At 40.4% G+C, this 11966-nt stretch overlaps 2 protein-coding genes across 2 annotated transcripts in view; both read left to right on the forward strand.

Moving 5' to 3' along the window:
• LOC109526162 (delta-like protein 4) overlaps positions 1 to 8642 on the forward strand; it is a 10263-nt gene extending 1621 nt beyond the window's left edge. Inside the window, exons 3-11 of the mRNA XM_019887265.1 lie at positions 175 to 229; positions 1289 to 1552; positions 2660 to 2720; positions 3783 to 3913; positions 4004 to 4173; positions 4406 to 4625; positions 5239 to 5974; positions 6281 to 6389; positions 7956 to 8642. Of these exons, the coding sequence (XP_019742824.1) occupies positions 175 to 229; positions 1289 to 1552; positions 2660 to 2720; positions 3783 to 3913; positions 4004 to 4173; positions 4406 to 4625; positions 5239 to 5974; positions 6281 to 6389; positions 7956 to 7961 (1752 nt within the window). The 3' untranslated portion in view covers positions 7962 to 8642. The remainder of the gene's footprint in view (positions 1 to 174; positions 230 to 1288; positions 1553 to 2659; positions 2721 to 3782; positions 3914 to 4003; positions 4174 to 4405; positions 4626 to 5238; positions 5975 to 6280; positions 6390 to 7955) is intronic.
• A 2058-nt stretch (positions 8643 to 10700) lies between these two features.
• Positions 10701 to 11966, forward strand: part of LOC109526081 (glutathione-specific gamma-glutamylcyclotransferase 1-like) — a 2899-nt gene continuing 1633 nt past the window's right edge. The window contains exons 1-2 of the mRNA XM_019887102.1: positions 10701 to 11164; positions 11263 to 11298. Coding sequence (XP_019742661.1) covers positions 10994 to 11164; positions 11263 to 11298 — 207 coding nt within the window. The 5' untranslated portion in view covers positions 10701 to 10993. The remainder of the gene's footprint in view (positions 11165 to 11262; positions 11299 to 11966) is intronic.

The raw sequence follows: 11966 nt of genomic DNA on the forward strand, positions 1-11966 counted from the left end.
TGTGCGTGCGTGTGCGCGCGTGTGTGTGTGTGCGTGTGCGTGTGTGTGCGTGCGTGTGTGTGCGTGTGCGCGCGTGTGTGTTTAGAAATTCAGATTGCAATGTCATTTTAGATTACACGTGCCACAATTGCAAAGTTTTGGGTGAGATGTATTTCACAATTTGTCCATCCCCAGGGTGCCTTCTCTCTCATTATTGAAGCTTGGCATTCGTCTGCAGAGGAGCCTGGAGGTAATATTACTTTAAAAAACATAAATAAATTATTATTATTATATAAAACCACTAGAGGGAGACATCTACAAAACACAACTCATTGGCCAATTACGTCATACCTATTTCCACAAAATTCAATAAGCAGTCTTCGGGCGGGAGGTCACGTGACAATAAATCCATCTGGCATTGTCCTTGCCCTGGACTTGTGTCCACTAGGATGTCTTGTGACTCATACCTCAAGCAAAGCTCTCACAACACAATCGCAACTTCCTTTATTTTATTTTGGCCCTGCGTGGGAAAGTGCACGATGTTAAGTGAGCACATGAGCCGTTGCCAAAAAAGTTTCCCCACCCTTTCACAAAGTCTCCACAATGATCATATTGATCACGAACAATGTAAATCAGGCACAAGACAAATAAGCACCTGTCTTGAGCCCTGCCACCATGAGGGGGCCCCCAAGAGCAATTAACAGACAGACAGCTTAGTGTAGTATTTATTTCGTGAGTTAGTTAAATATGAAAAAATGAAATATTTACATGAAGAAAGTACATTCTGGGTTTTCCCATAATTTTAAGACCTAATTATTAAACATTGTATCTATATTTTTAAACTCTGCAGTCACCTTGTTCCACGTATCCCTTATAACGGATATATATATATAATTCTTTTTTTAAGCATTTGCTTGACATTTTATTACTTGTTGTGTTTAATACTCTGTTTTGTATAATTTAAGTTAGTTTTATATTTCCAAAGGATTTTGTTTGTGGCATTTAATGCTTGTCTTGTTGGTGCCATTTTTTTTAGGCCTAGCTCGGTGATTCTCAAAGTGTAGCACTGGTACCGCTATACTTGAAAGTAAAATGCATGAAATACAGTCTGTTAGAATGAATGAAAACATCAATCATCAATCCATAGATATCAAGAACATAGAACATACAGCTTAAAATAGAGTTTGAGTTCAGTTGCATGCTTTATTAGCATAAATAGAGGGCCTCAAAATCAAATTCTGCTGAGGGCCCTATGCAGACTTGTATACAATACTCCTATCATGAACAACTCCTGTATTTTTTCCTCCAGATACCACCCACTCTGAATTGTTGATTGGCTCTTTTGCCATCCAAAGACAGTTGGGAATAGGGAATGAATGGTCCCAGGATGTGCAGAGCGGGACGCAGACGGAGCTAAGGTACTCATACCGCTTCATCTGCAATGACAATTACTACGGGGACACTTGTTCCAAAATATGCGCTGCCAGAGACGACCTTTTTGGCCACTACACCTGCAAGCCTGATGGGCAAATAGCGTGTCTGCCAGGATGGAAGGGACAATACTGCCAAGAACGTAAGCACGAGTAAAGACACCATATGGGCACTTTTTCTTTGTTTGTCTTAGAAGGGCACAAGTCAGTGGTTTGCTTGTTCGGCTTTGTAGTAGTAGACTTTCAGTTTGTGCAGTTTGCTCTGCGTTTTACTTTGTTTTTGCTATATATGTGCTGCAAAATTTACTCTGACGAACACGCAGTTACATTTAAACCTTTCACTTAGCCAGGGATGTCCACATTTTTTCACTGAATGCTACATTCAGAAAAATGAATGGATGAGGGGAGTCATGACAAGTGTTTCTGAAATATGATTAAAAAAATTTCAAGATGCTGGAGGGTCAACATATGCTAAACAGGCAAAGAAAAAAAAACATTCGAAAATGTGTTCATATTCATGTGATACCTATTTTTTAAAAATAATAGTGTGCTATGAAATTCATCAGACATTTTTTAAAATTTAAAATCAAAAGGTCTGATGCCTTAGAACCATTAAATATGGTTCCGTTTTTATTTTATAAAATGTAAGCTATCTTTCAACATTTTAACTTCTTCTTGTAACCAGATTTAGTTTTATTTTCAACCAGGTTTAGTTTTATGTATAAAAACATGCAGCAAGCCGGCACCTGAGCCAGACTTTGGGCACCCCTGAATCCGTTGTATGTGCAAGTCCAGTGGCAGTTAAGGGGCCAATGTGAAGAATTGGCGCACTTTCTCTCAGCGTTTAATCCAGTGAGGTGCTCTGTGAACAGCACACGCCGGGTTAATCGCGGCATTATAGGCCGCCACGCGCCACTAAATTGCGGCTTCTATTGTTGCGGTGCTACAGGGCAGCAGCTGCAAACGGGGCTCGAAGCTGCCCACTAACAACAATGGGACAGCTGTCATGCTTTTTTTTTTTTTTTTTTTTTTTTTTTTGGAGCGGGGTGGGGGGGTGCATTAAGAACAAGCATCTGCTCTGCACCATCGCTACCGGCCATTTAACAGCATGCAAAATCAATGTCACATGCAGAACGCAGGGGGCAAATTGTGCCTTTCCATTCAAACACCAGGAAGCAACTTTGACAAGAAAACCCTATCCAAGGAAAAGGTTAAGCTTTAACATCCTTCTATTATATTTTTTCCCACAGCGATCTGTCTGGATGGGTGCAATGAAAATAATGGAAATTGCACAATACCTGGAGAATGCAAGTGAGTATTTGCAACAGATCAGTGCACTTTTATCGTTGCTTGTGATTCCCACAGGAACTTTAAAGTACTATCAAGTCATTATTTGATATTTAGGACAGAAAATAACTTTGTCACTGCCATGGGAGCAATGAAAATCAGTTAGAAATGTCACAATTTGCAGCACTGAGTTCAGAAGTTCACAATCATGAAAATAATTATTGACAGAACATAAAGTTATTTGTATTTTATAGAATGTCTCTTTTATGATATGGTAGTAGATGGATTATTTTCATTTAGGTATTGCATAGATTTTTGGGGGATCAGACAGAATTGACCAGAATCTTATTCATTATATTGCATATAAGTGTAAAGGGGGGGCGATAGTCATTAGTTTGTCTGTGTGTTTGCGCGCGCGCGTGTGTGTGTGTGTGTGTGTGTGTGTGTGTGTGTGTGTGTGTGTGAAAGAGGGTGGCGCATTTCACAGCTTGGTGGTAGAAGCTGTATGGGCCTCATGGTTATAGACTTTAGTGTTCTGTGGTGTTTTCCAGAGGAGAGGGGTGAGAAAAGTGAGTGTAGATATAATGGATGGATTCAATACTTGGCAAAGTTCTTTCCACCAAAAATGCGGTGGAACCTCAAAAGTTGGGCTTCTCCGACAATGGAAAACCATATTTTAATCATGGGACAAACTGCCACCATCGTAAAACCTTGATGAAATAAACAGACAATTTTATTAGGTCAACTTTTTTTCTAAGACAAAAAAAAGTGTAAAAATGTTCAAATGTAGCATTCTTTAAACACTTAGGTTTAATCACATTTCAATATTTTAGATATTTAGATTGAGTTCGTCCTGCTGTTTATTTTCTATTTTTATTGTATTTGGTTATTATTATCTTTGATGGCAATAACAACAGCATTGAAACATTTCGTGTTTATCTTAAACATCTTTTATTTCACATTAGACTGACATGATGGAAGCGTTATAAATCTGTCGTGGTGGTGGTATTGGGTTTACCCCCGCACGTCTCTGTTGTGAGTGTTGATCCAATATTAATTGTGGCCTTTTACTTGTCTTTGTTTTAGATGCAGAGAAGGGTGGCAGGGCGTCTTTTGTGATGTGTGTAAACTGCACCCATCATGTAAACATGGTACCTGCACTGAGCCGTGGGAGTGCGCCTGTAAGGAAGGCTGGGGGGGTATCCTTTGCGACCAGGGTGGGTGAACTTTTCCTTTATGGAAGCAAAATCATTTCCAGGACAAGCAGGCTGAAAATCGAGAGTATAACGGTGCCCTCGCTTCTCCAGACCTGAACTACTGCACCCACCACAAGCCGTGCGCCAATGGGGCCACATGCATGAACACGGGCCAGGGAAGCTACACCTGCGCCTGCCTACCGGGCTTCACTGGAGTCAACTGCGACTCGGAGGTCAGGGAGTGTGACAGACGGCCCTGTCGCAACGGAGGCAACTGCTTAGTGAGTGCGGAAGTCCCTCGCGCTCCTTTCCCACAACACAGACTTTCCTGTTTTTGTTGTTGCCTTTGCCTATCTGCGAGTCCAGGAGGATGCCATTGATTGTCAAGTCCTGGTTGACCCAGTTCCCAGTTTACAGTGTACTGTAAATAGGATGAAAACTAAAGGATAGATGGGGGGGGGGGGGGGGAAAACATCTGACGCTGAGCTTTTCGATATCGTTCTTTGCTTTCAGGAGACAGAGACTGGATACAGGTGTGAATGTCCACTCGGCTTTACCGGGCCGCGCTGTGAACAACGTACGCTGACGTGCAAGGACATGCCCTGCTTGCTTGGCGGCAAGTGTAAAGAGACAGAGAGCGGTCAGAGTTACATCTGCGAGTGTCCAGCGGGCTACACTGGACTTAACTGTGAGAAGAAAGTGGATAAATGCACCTCCCTGCGATGCACCAATGGTAAGGCACCACCACGCCATTCAGTTGCGGGATCAACATTTTTCTAGGTTGCTAATTTCTATTGGCAGCATTGACACTGATGGGCAGGACATCCTGCCATGAGTCTGACTTCGAAAGTAGAACAAATAGGCGGTATGATGCTTATTAAAAAGCCAATGGCTTAAAGGCGGGACAGGGGTGTGAAGTGTGACACTTGACACTCACTTCTTCAGCTCTGTTGTGTTGAAAGCGATTCGCTGTCTGACACACCAGATGCTGATCGAACTACTCGTTACTGTACATGCATGTACCACATACATGTACCTCAGTGAAATTAAAATTTTGTGTGAGTTGATTTTTCTGAAAATAAATAGAAACCAAGTTCTTGCACTTTCAATGGTAATTTTTATGCAAGAGCGCCCCTTGCACTAGAAATATGATCACAGTATCCGATTATTTTGCTGTTTGCTTCAAACTCTTTGTTGTTGAACATTGGATCTTTTATCTAGAGTGATAAAATGACTAGATGCATCAAAGTGCAGAGTTGAAAGGAGTTTCATTATATTGTGGGAGGCATGGCATGACTCCTTCTTGTGACTGGCTCTAACACCGATGGATGTTCTCTGTCCATTAGGCGGCCATTGCGTGATGAACGGCAACCTGCGTGCATGCAGCTGCCGCGCAGGCTTCACTGGCCTCCGTTGCGAGATCAACGTCAACGAGTGCATCACCAATCCCTGCGCTAATGGCTCCACCTGCCAAGACCGCATCAATGACTACACCTGCTTGTGCTCGCCCGGCTACACCGGACGCCACTGTGATAGGCCCACTGACCGCTGCGCCTCTTGGATCTGTCTCAATGGCGGCACCTGCACTGTCGGCACCAAAGGCCAGCCTTCCTGCCTCTGCCCCACCCATTACAGCGGCCCTCAGTGCGGGTCTCCGCACGCGCCTTCATCCAACAGTCCTAACACTGGCTGGGAGTCCGGCGACAAGCTCAACTGGGTGGCTGTCAGCTCGGGCGTCGGCTTGGTGGTAGCTCTGGTGCTCTCCTGTATGGTCATCGTGGTCATGAAACAGGTGAAGAAGCAGAGAAGCAAACAGCAGGCTTCTGAGACCATGAACAACCTTTCCAAGGCGGATTTCCAGAAAGACAACGTTATATCCACGCTGGAGCTCAAGAATATCAACAAGAAGATGGACTTGGAGGTGGATTGCTCTAGCGAGAAGTTCAACCGCAAACACATCAACCATTTCCACACGGACTATAAAACCTCCATGGGGTACAAAGATGAACAATGCCTCCTAGAGAAAGATGAAAACTGTGAAAAGATGATAGAACATAAAAAGCATCTGAGTAGAATGTACAGGTAGGTGCTTATATACCACAAATGTGAATACAACCATATCTTGACTTTGATATGGATTTTCTGCCGCTGTTGCCAAATCTGATATTTGGCAGACTAAAATTGCAATAATGAATTGATTAGCTGATTATTAAAAAAAAAAAAAGATATAATGAATAAAATAACCTTAATTTCTTGAAGCCGGTAACAATAAAATATGAATTAATGGTAAAACATTTAACTAGTTTACAAGCCTTTGTCCTAAAGTGTAAAAATCAGCTGAAGGTAAGTCCAACAGGACCAATAACCCAACGTGATATGTCTTTGCAGTGAAAGGCCAGAATGCAGAATATCAACAATATGTTCCTCCAGAGAGTCCATGTACCAGTCCGTCTTTTTGATAGCAGAAGAGAAACAGGAATGCATCATTGCAACTGAGGTACGTTTTCCATGCTTGCTTTTCCATGGGTAACATGGGAGGCCCCAATTCCTTCCATTTAATTTTTGCAGAGATGACAACCCACCAAATTTCCCAGAATGCCCGCGAAGTGGAAATCAGTTCAACTTCTTGTTGTAGTGAATACTTAAGATTGCAAGTCAGTGTTTACTAAATTAATAGCTCTAATATAAGTAGATAAATTAACTTTCTTTGATATTACTTCATGGTTCATTTGCCTTTATTTTAGCATAGCCTAACTATAAAACAAAGCATTTATTTATAATGCATATGACAGTGCTGTTGTACAGATTTATTTATTCCTTCTGATTACTAAAAATAATAATACATTGGGAAAAGGCAAGTCACCTTTATTTGCTGTACATAGCACAAATCATGAACAAGACAACTCAATGTGTTTCACACAACCAAAAGTCCAACATATAAAAGCATTTACAAACAACTGAAGACCTTTGCAAAGCGTAGAAAACAAAAGTAGTGTTATCCATCCATCCATTTTCTAAACCACTTCTCCTTACATGGGACGTGGGGTGTGCTGGAGCCTATCCCAGCTGTCTTCGGGCAGTAAGCGAGGGACACCCTGAACCGGTTGCCAGCCAATCGCAGGGCACACATAGACAAACAACCATCTGCACTCCCAATCACACATCGGGACAATTTAGATTGTTCAATCAGCCTGCCATGCATGTTTTGGGAATGTGGGAGGAAACCGGACTACCCTGAGAAATCCCACGCAGGCACAGGGAGAACATGCAAACTCCTCACAGGAAGACTGGGGCCGGAATCAAACCCTGCACCTCTGCACTGCGAGGCCGACGAGCTAAGCAGTCGACCATGTGGCGCCGAAAGTAGTATTAAAATTACCAGAAGAATGTACGTTGACAACATTGACGCACATTTACAATCAAAAAATTCAAAGACATTTAAAAGCAAAGGAATTAAGTTTAAAATAGCTTTCTGAACTTACCAAAAGATCGTTGGAGTGAAATTGATTTTAAAAATGCCAAAAGGACCTTACTCATGGAAAATAGCATCATCTTTAACCTGGATTTAAAAGCATTTACACTTTAAGATGACTTCACTCCCATTGTCAGTTTATTCTATTTGCATGCAGCATAACAGCTAAATGCCACTTCACCATGTTTGCTTTGAAACCCTCTACTAATCGACTCAAGTCTGCAGACCTCAGAACCCTGCTGGGTTTGTATTGAATGAACATTTCCTTCATGTATTCACGACCCAAACCATTCAGGGATTTATTGATCAGTAGCAAAATTTTAAAATCAGCTCTCGAGCTTTCTCATTTTCAAATGGATCTTGAAACGACAGCCGTCTATTAAATCGTAATCGCAATATTGAGGAAAACAAATAATCACATTTAGATTATTTTTCAAAATTGTTCAGCCCTATTTTTGAATATTTGGCAATGATGTCTGTGTTTACGGGGACACCCACCCTGTATATTTAGTCTTTCAATAAATTTTTCAGTGTCTTTCCTAATTTTGCCGTTTAGGTCACTGATGTTGTATCTTTCTTTTGTGTTTTTAGGTGTGATAAATGACAGACGTGACCACCATTTCTTGTGGACTGTTTACAAGCATGGGGAGGGACTGGGATATATTTAAATGCAAAGTTGCTGCTCTTGAAAACTTGATAACTGGACGGAGCCCAAGCGCTCAACGAATGCAATAGCACTAAAGCTACTCAACTATGGAAGAATGTAAAGACTTTGGAACTGAACGTTGTTCATCCGGATGTTTGCGATTTTATTTCCGACATCCGTGTTCATCTGAAGATATGAGGCCTTGAGGCTCATACCGTATTTGCATGTTAACGAGGGTAAGAGGACTTTGTTGATGCGATCCCCTCCGGCTTATTGCAGCAATCAACACATGAAAGAATGTGCAACAAGCGTGGAGGAGGAGTTGGCTTTTTGCCATTTCCTTTGTGTCCCCTGACGAAAACAAAAACCTGCTCGTCTTCAAGGCGACTGAAAACGGTTCATTTTTGGTGGTCAGGTTTGAAAAAACAAAAAAAAATCACAGAATGTCCAGAATGCAGCCTCAAACGCAAAGCCTTATATATTTCAGCAAAACATTTTGCCCCCAGTCTTATCTTATCTTGATTCCTTTGCACAGAAGGGCAAAAAAAGATGCAAAGCGATGCAACACAAGAATTACATGCAGGGAAACTCATGATAAGGCCTTGATAAGTTTTGAAATCTTATGCAAACAAATCACACTGAAGACAAAGAAATACGTGACTATTGTACCAAGGACGCCTTCAATGGAAATGACTGAACCAATAATGTTATGTTATTTTAGTATTTGATTAGTTATTTAAGAAAATGACGCACTGATCTTTTCTTCCTTGTTTTTATAAGATTATTTTGTATATAGTGTATATTTTTATGTTAAGATTAAAAATATGTTTGTCAGGTGATGCACCAACAGTGTGAATTTTTATTTTGAAAGTGATTTTGGTGTTTAATTATTATTATTATTTGGTTGTTATTATATAAATATATAAGGACAGAAACCTTAATACATATCTGGTACACTGTTTATTTGTCAGTCTTCAATGGTGGAGTGAACAAAGTGGTCAAATAGAGAAGTGTGATTTCAAGTCAACTAGAGTCGATTTGGTAGCATTTTATGGGTTCCGTGTCTTTGTTTTTAATGGCATCATTATGAGTGTGATGTGAAATCTGTGTGCTAGCAATCATCATTCGGTATACTCGTTTGTAATTGGCAGCAATGTAAAGATCTACTCAATCAAATATGAAAATATAGAAAGAGATATATGCATTTAAAAAAAATCTGTATGCAGAAATAAATAATCATTGTGGTCTTTTAAATCCTCTTAAGTGATGTTTGTGTCTATTTGCAATTCACTGGAATAAATACTGAGAGATGCCGAAGTTGAGACCGCCTCGGTTTCGTGAGCAGCACATTTTCCGTGTCGCTCATCTTTACAAACAGTGCTGTCACGAAAGAGCCCGATGAATTCAAAGTAGCAGTTTCCCACCTTTAGAGTGAGTAGAGTTGTAGTTTTTCTTGTGTGGAAGGGAAATCTACAAGAAACTCACTTGTTCTGCCTGTTGTGTTGAAAACAATTGTCACAGACCAGCAAGCAGTCTATACTTCGCATCAGCCGTCCATGCACATTAGTTTTTCTCAGTTGCCGCGGTACATTTCTCAGGTCAGAATTGAATTTCTCAGAAGTATCTGTTTAACTATCGTATAATTGTCATATCTGCACATACAAAAAAGTTTCTCATTTCGTTCACATCCATGCAAATGATCATAAACAATTCTCTGCTGTTTCCGACATGTTTACTACTTATGTCACGTTGATCAAAATACATGACATTGGGCCTCTGATGAATTGTGTCACACCCACAAGCTGTCATAATGCGTCAAGCATATTTCTACATATTTCTATATATTTCCATGAGACTTTTATCACACTTGACTTTTTCTAACAAAGGCAAACAAGCATTAGATCAGGAGTTTCAAATTCACGGCCCTGGGTGCATTTAAAAACGAATGACCTGAATGTGGAGGAAAAAAAACCTTGCTGAGTTCACGCGGCAATGCCAGCAGCCACCACTTGAGGGCCCTAATTTGGACATGAGTTGGGGGGGGCGTGGGGGGGTGTCTTGACATCATTGACAGGCAGAAGATATTTCAGGTGGAGCAGTGGCTCATAAATCATTGCTTTGCAGCTGAACTGACCACACGGGTCTTTATTTATACAACGCTTTCCGCAAGAGCTGCAGCTGTAACAAATCAGTTTCCAGAACATTTAACATAAAACAACTAATAAAACAGAACACAAAACATAAAACGTGGATAATAATACAATCCTAACAACTATTCCTACATACGCCTTGATGTTTGAAGCAGTTATGAACGAGGACGAGTGAATCAAAGTTTAATTGCGCAAGTGGATCAGTTTGACACCACACGCATCTGCTCCAAGTTAAATTTGAAAGTAAAGACGAATATAGAGGTTGGTTCATTTCTTCTGTCCCATTTAGATTATGGAGTTTAAGACAGCACAGTCACTGTATAAGTAGACTGTTTTAAAAATATTGTATTTTTCATTCTTGGTAACACAAATCTGGTGAGTATCCATGCAATGACAATAAATACTTCATGACCTGTCGGAAAAGTTGTGAAATAAGACACAAACAAAGCCATAACGAAACAAAGACTTGTGTTTTTCCTTTCGGTTAGTGTATAGAAGTAAGAGTTTTGTTTTGAGTGAGCATTGAAAGGAAAAAGCATCAGCACTTCCACGTGGTAGTGACTGTCCCAAACCCCGCCTCCGTCGCACTCCCATTGGTCGAGGTCGCCTTGCTGTGACGTCACATTAACAACAAATACACGTGTTCGCCTAAACGAAGGACGCGCTCGTTCCACACCTTGGCAGGAGATTTCTGAAGATCTTCGAAGTGCTTCTGACTTGTCCGTACGCTTGCAGAATGAGACTTTAGCGAGAAACTTTTCACTTTTAAAATACTTCGAGCGTTAAAAAAAACAACGTTTGGTTGGTTGGGAAAAGCTAAGCATCTCGCTGCCATGAAACCTCAAGAGATATTGCAATGCAAAGGAAGCCTGTGGGTTTTTGGTTATGGATCCTTAGTTTGGAAGCCTGATTTTGACTACCAGAGGAGCATAATAGGCTACATCAAGGGCTACAAACGGCGTTTCTGGCACGGAGATGACTTTTATCGAGGAGACAAGGAGAATGTGAGACTTCCATGCCATTTTTGTAAATTATATATTTTTTTCTAAAATTGTTGCTACATAATGTGTACTGACAACAACTGTGCTCTATATTTCCACAGCCTGGAAGAGTGGCGACACTGGTGGAAGATCAGGAGGTAAGTGTCTTCATACATCCAGACACACAGATATCTAACTACAACAGTAAATATATATATACTATAAATAGCATGCAGTACAACATGCCACTTTCTCATTTTACTTTAGACACATGTCAGCCACCCCGATGATCCCACTGGTGTGCTGTACACAAAGTGGAAAACTGTAAATTATTGCTCAATTATAGTTTCATACTAAACTATGATAATTGAGCTGTGCGTGTCATGACTTTATTTGACATGTACACTACAGCACTAGAATGTAGAATATGTGAAATAAGGTCTGGAATTAAATTCCAGGTGAAAGTACATGTCTGAACATGAGACTGGAGTTGTGAGGATTTCATCTAGAAAGTATGCAATATAACACCAACAAAAAAAAGATTCCCTCAACGTTATGACCACGTATTTTACATTTAAAAAGTTACAGTACCAAGTTGCGAGTGACACTGTCAGAGAGGTATTAATTTATCAATATGTTTTTTATTGTGGTTGAAATTTGCAATGGTGCCATCATATTGAGAGCCATTTCTAATATTTTGGTAACCTTGTTTAAATAAAGGGCTAAATACTCCACTTAAAAAAAAAAATTAAAAATTAAACATACATATACACATTTCTTATAGGCAACTGCATCTCATATATATATATACATATATATATATATA

The sequence above is a fragment of the Hippocampus comes genome, unplaced genomic scaffold, assembly GCF_001891065.2.
Source record: "Hippocampus comes isolate QL1 unplaced genomic scaffold, H_comes_QL1_v1.1 scaffold176, whole genome shotgun sequence".
Taxonomy (NCBI): Eukaryota; Metazoa; Chordata; class Actinopteri; order Syngnathiformes; family Syngnathidae; genus Hippocampus; species Hippocampus comes.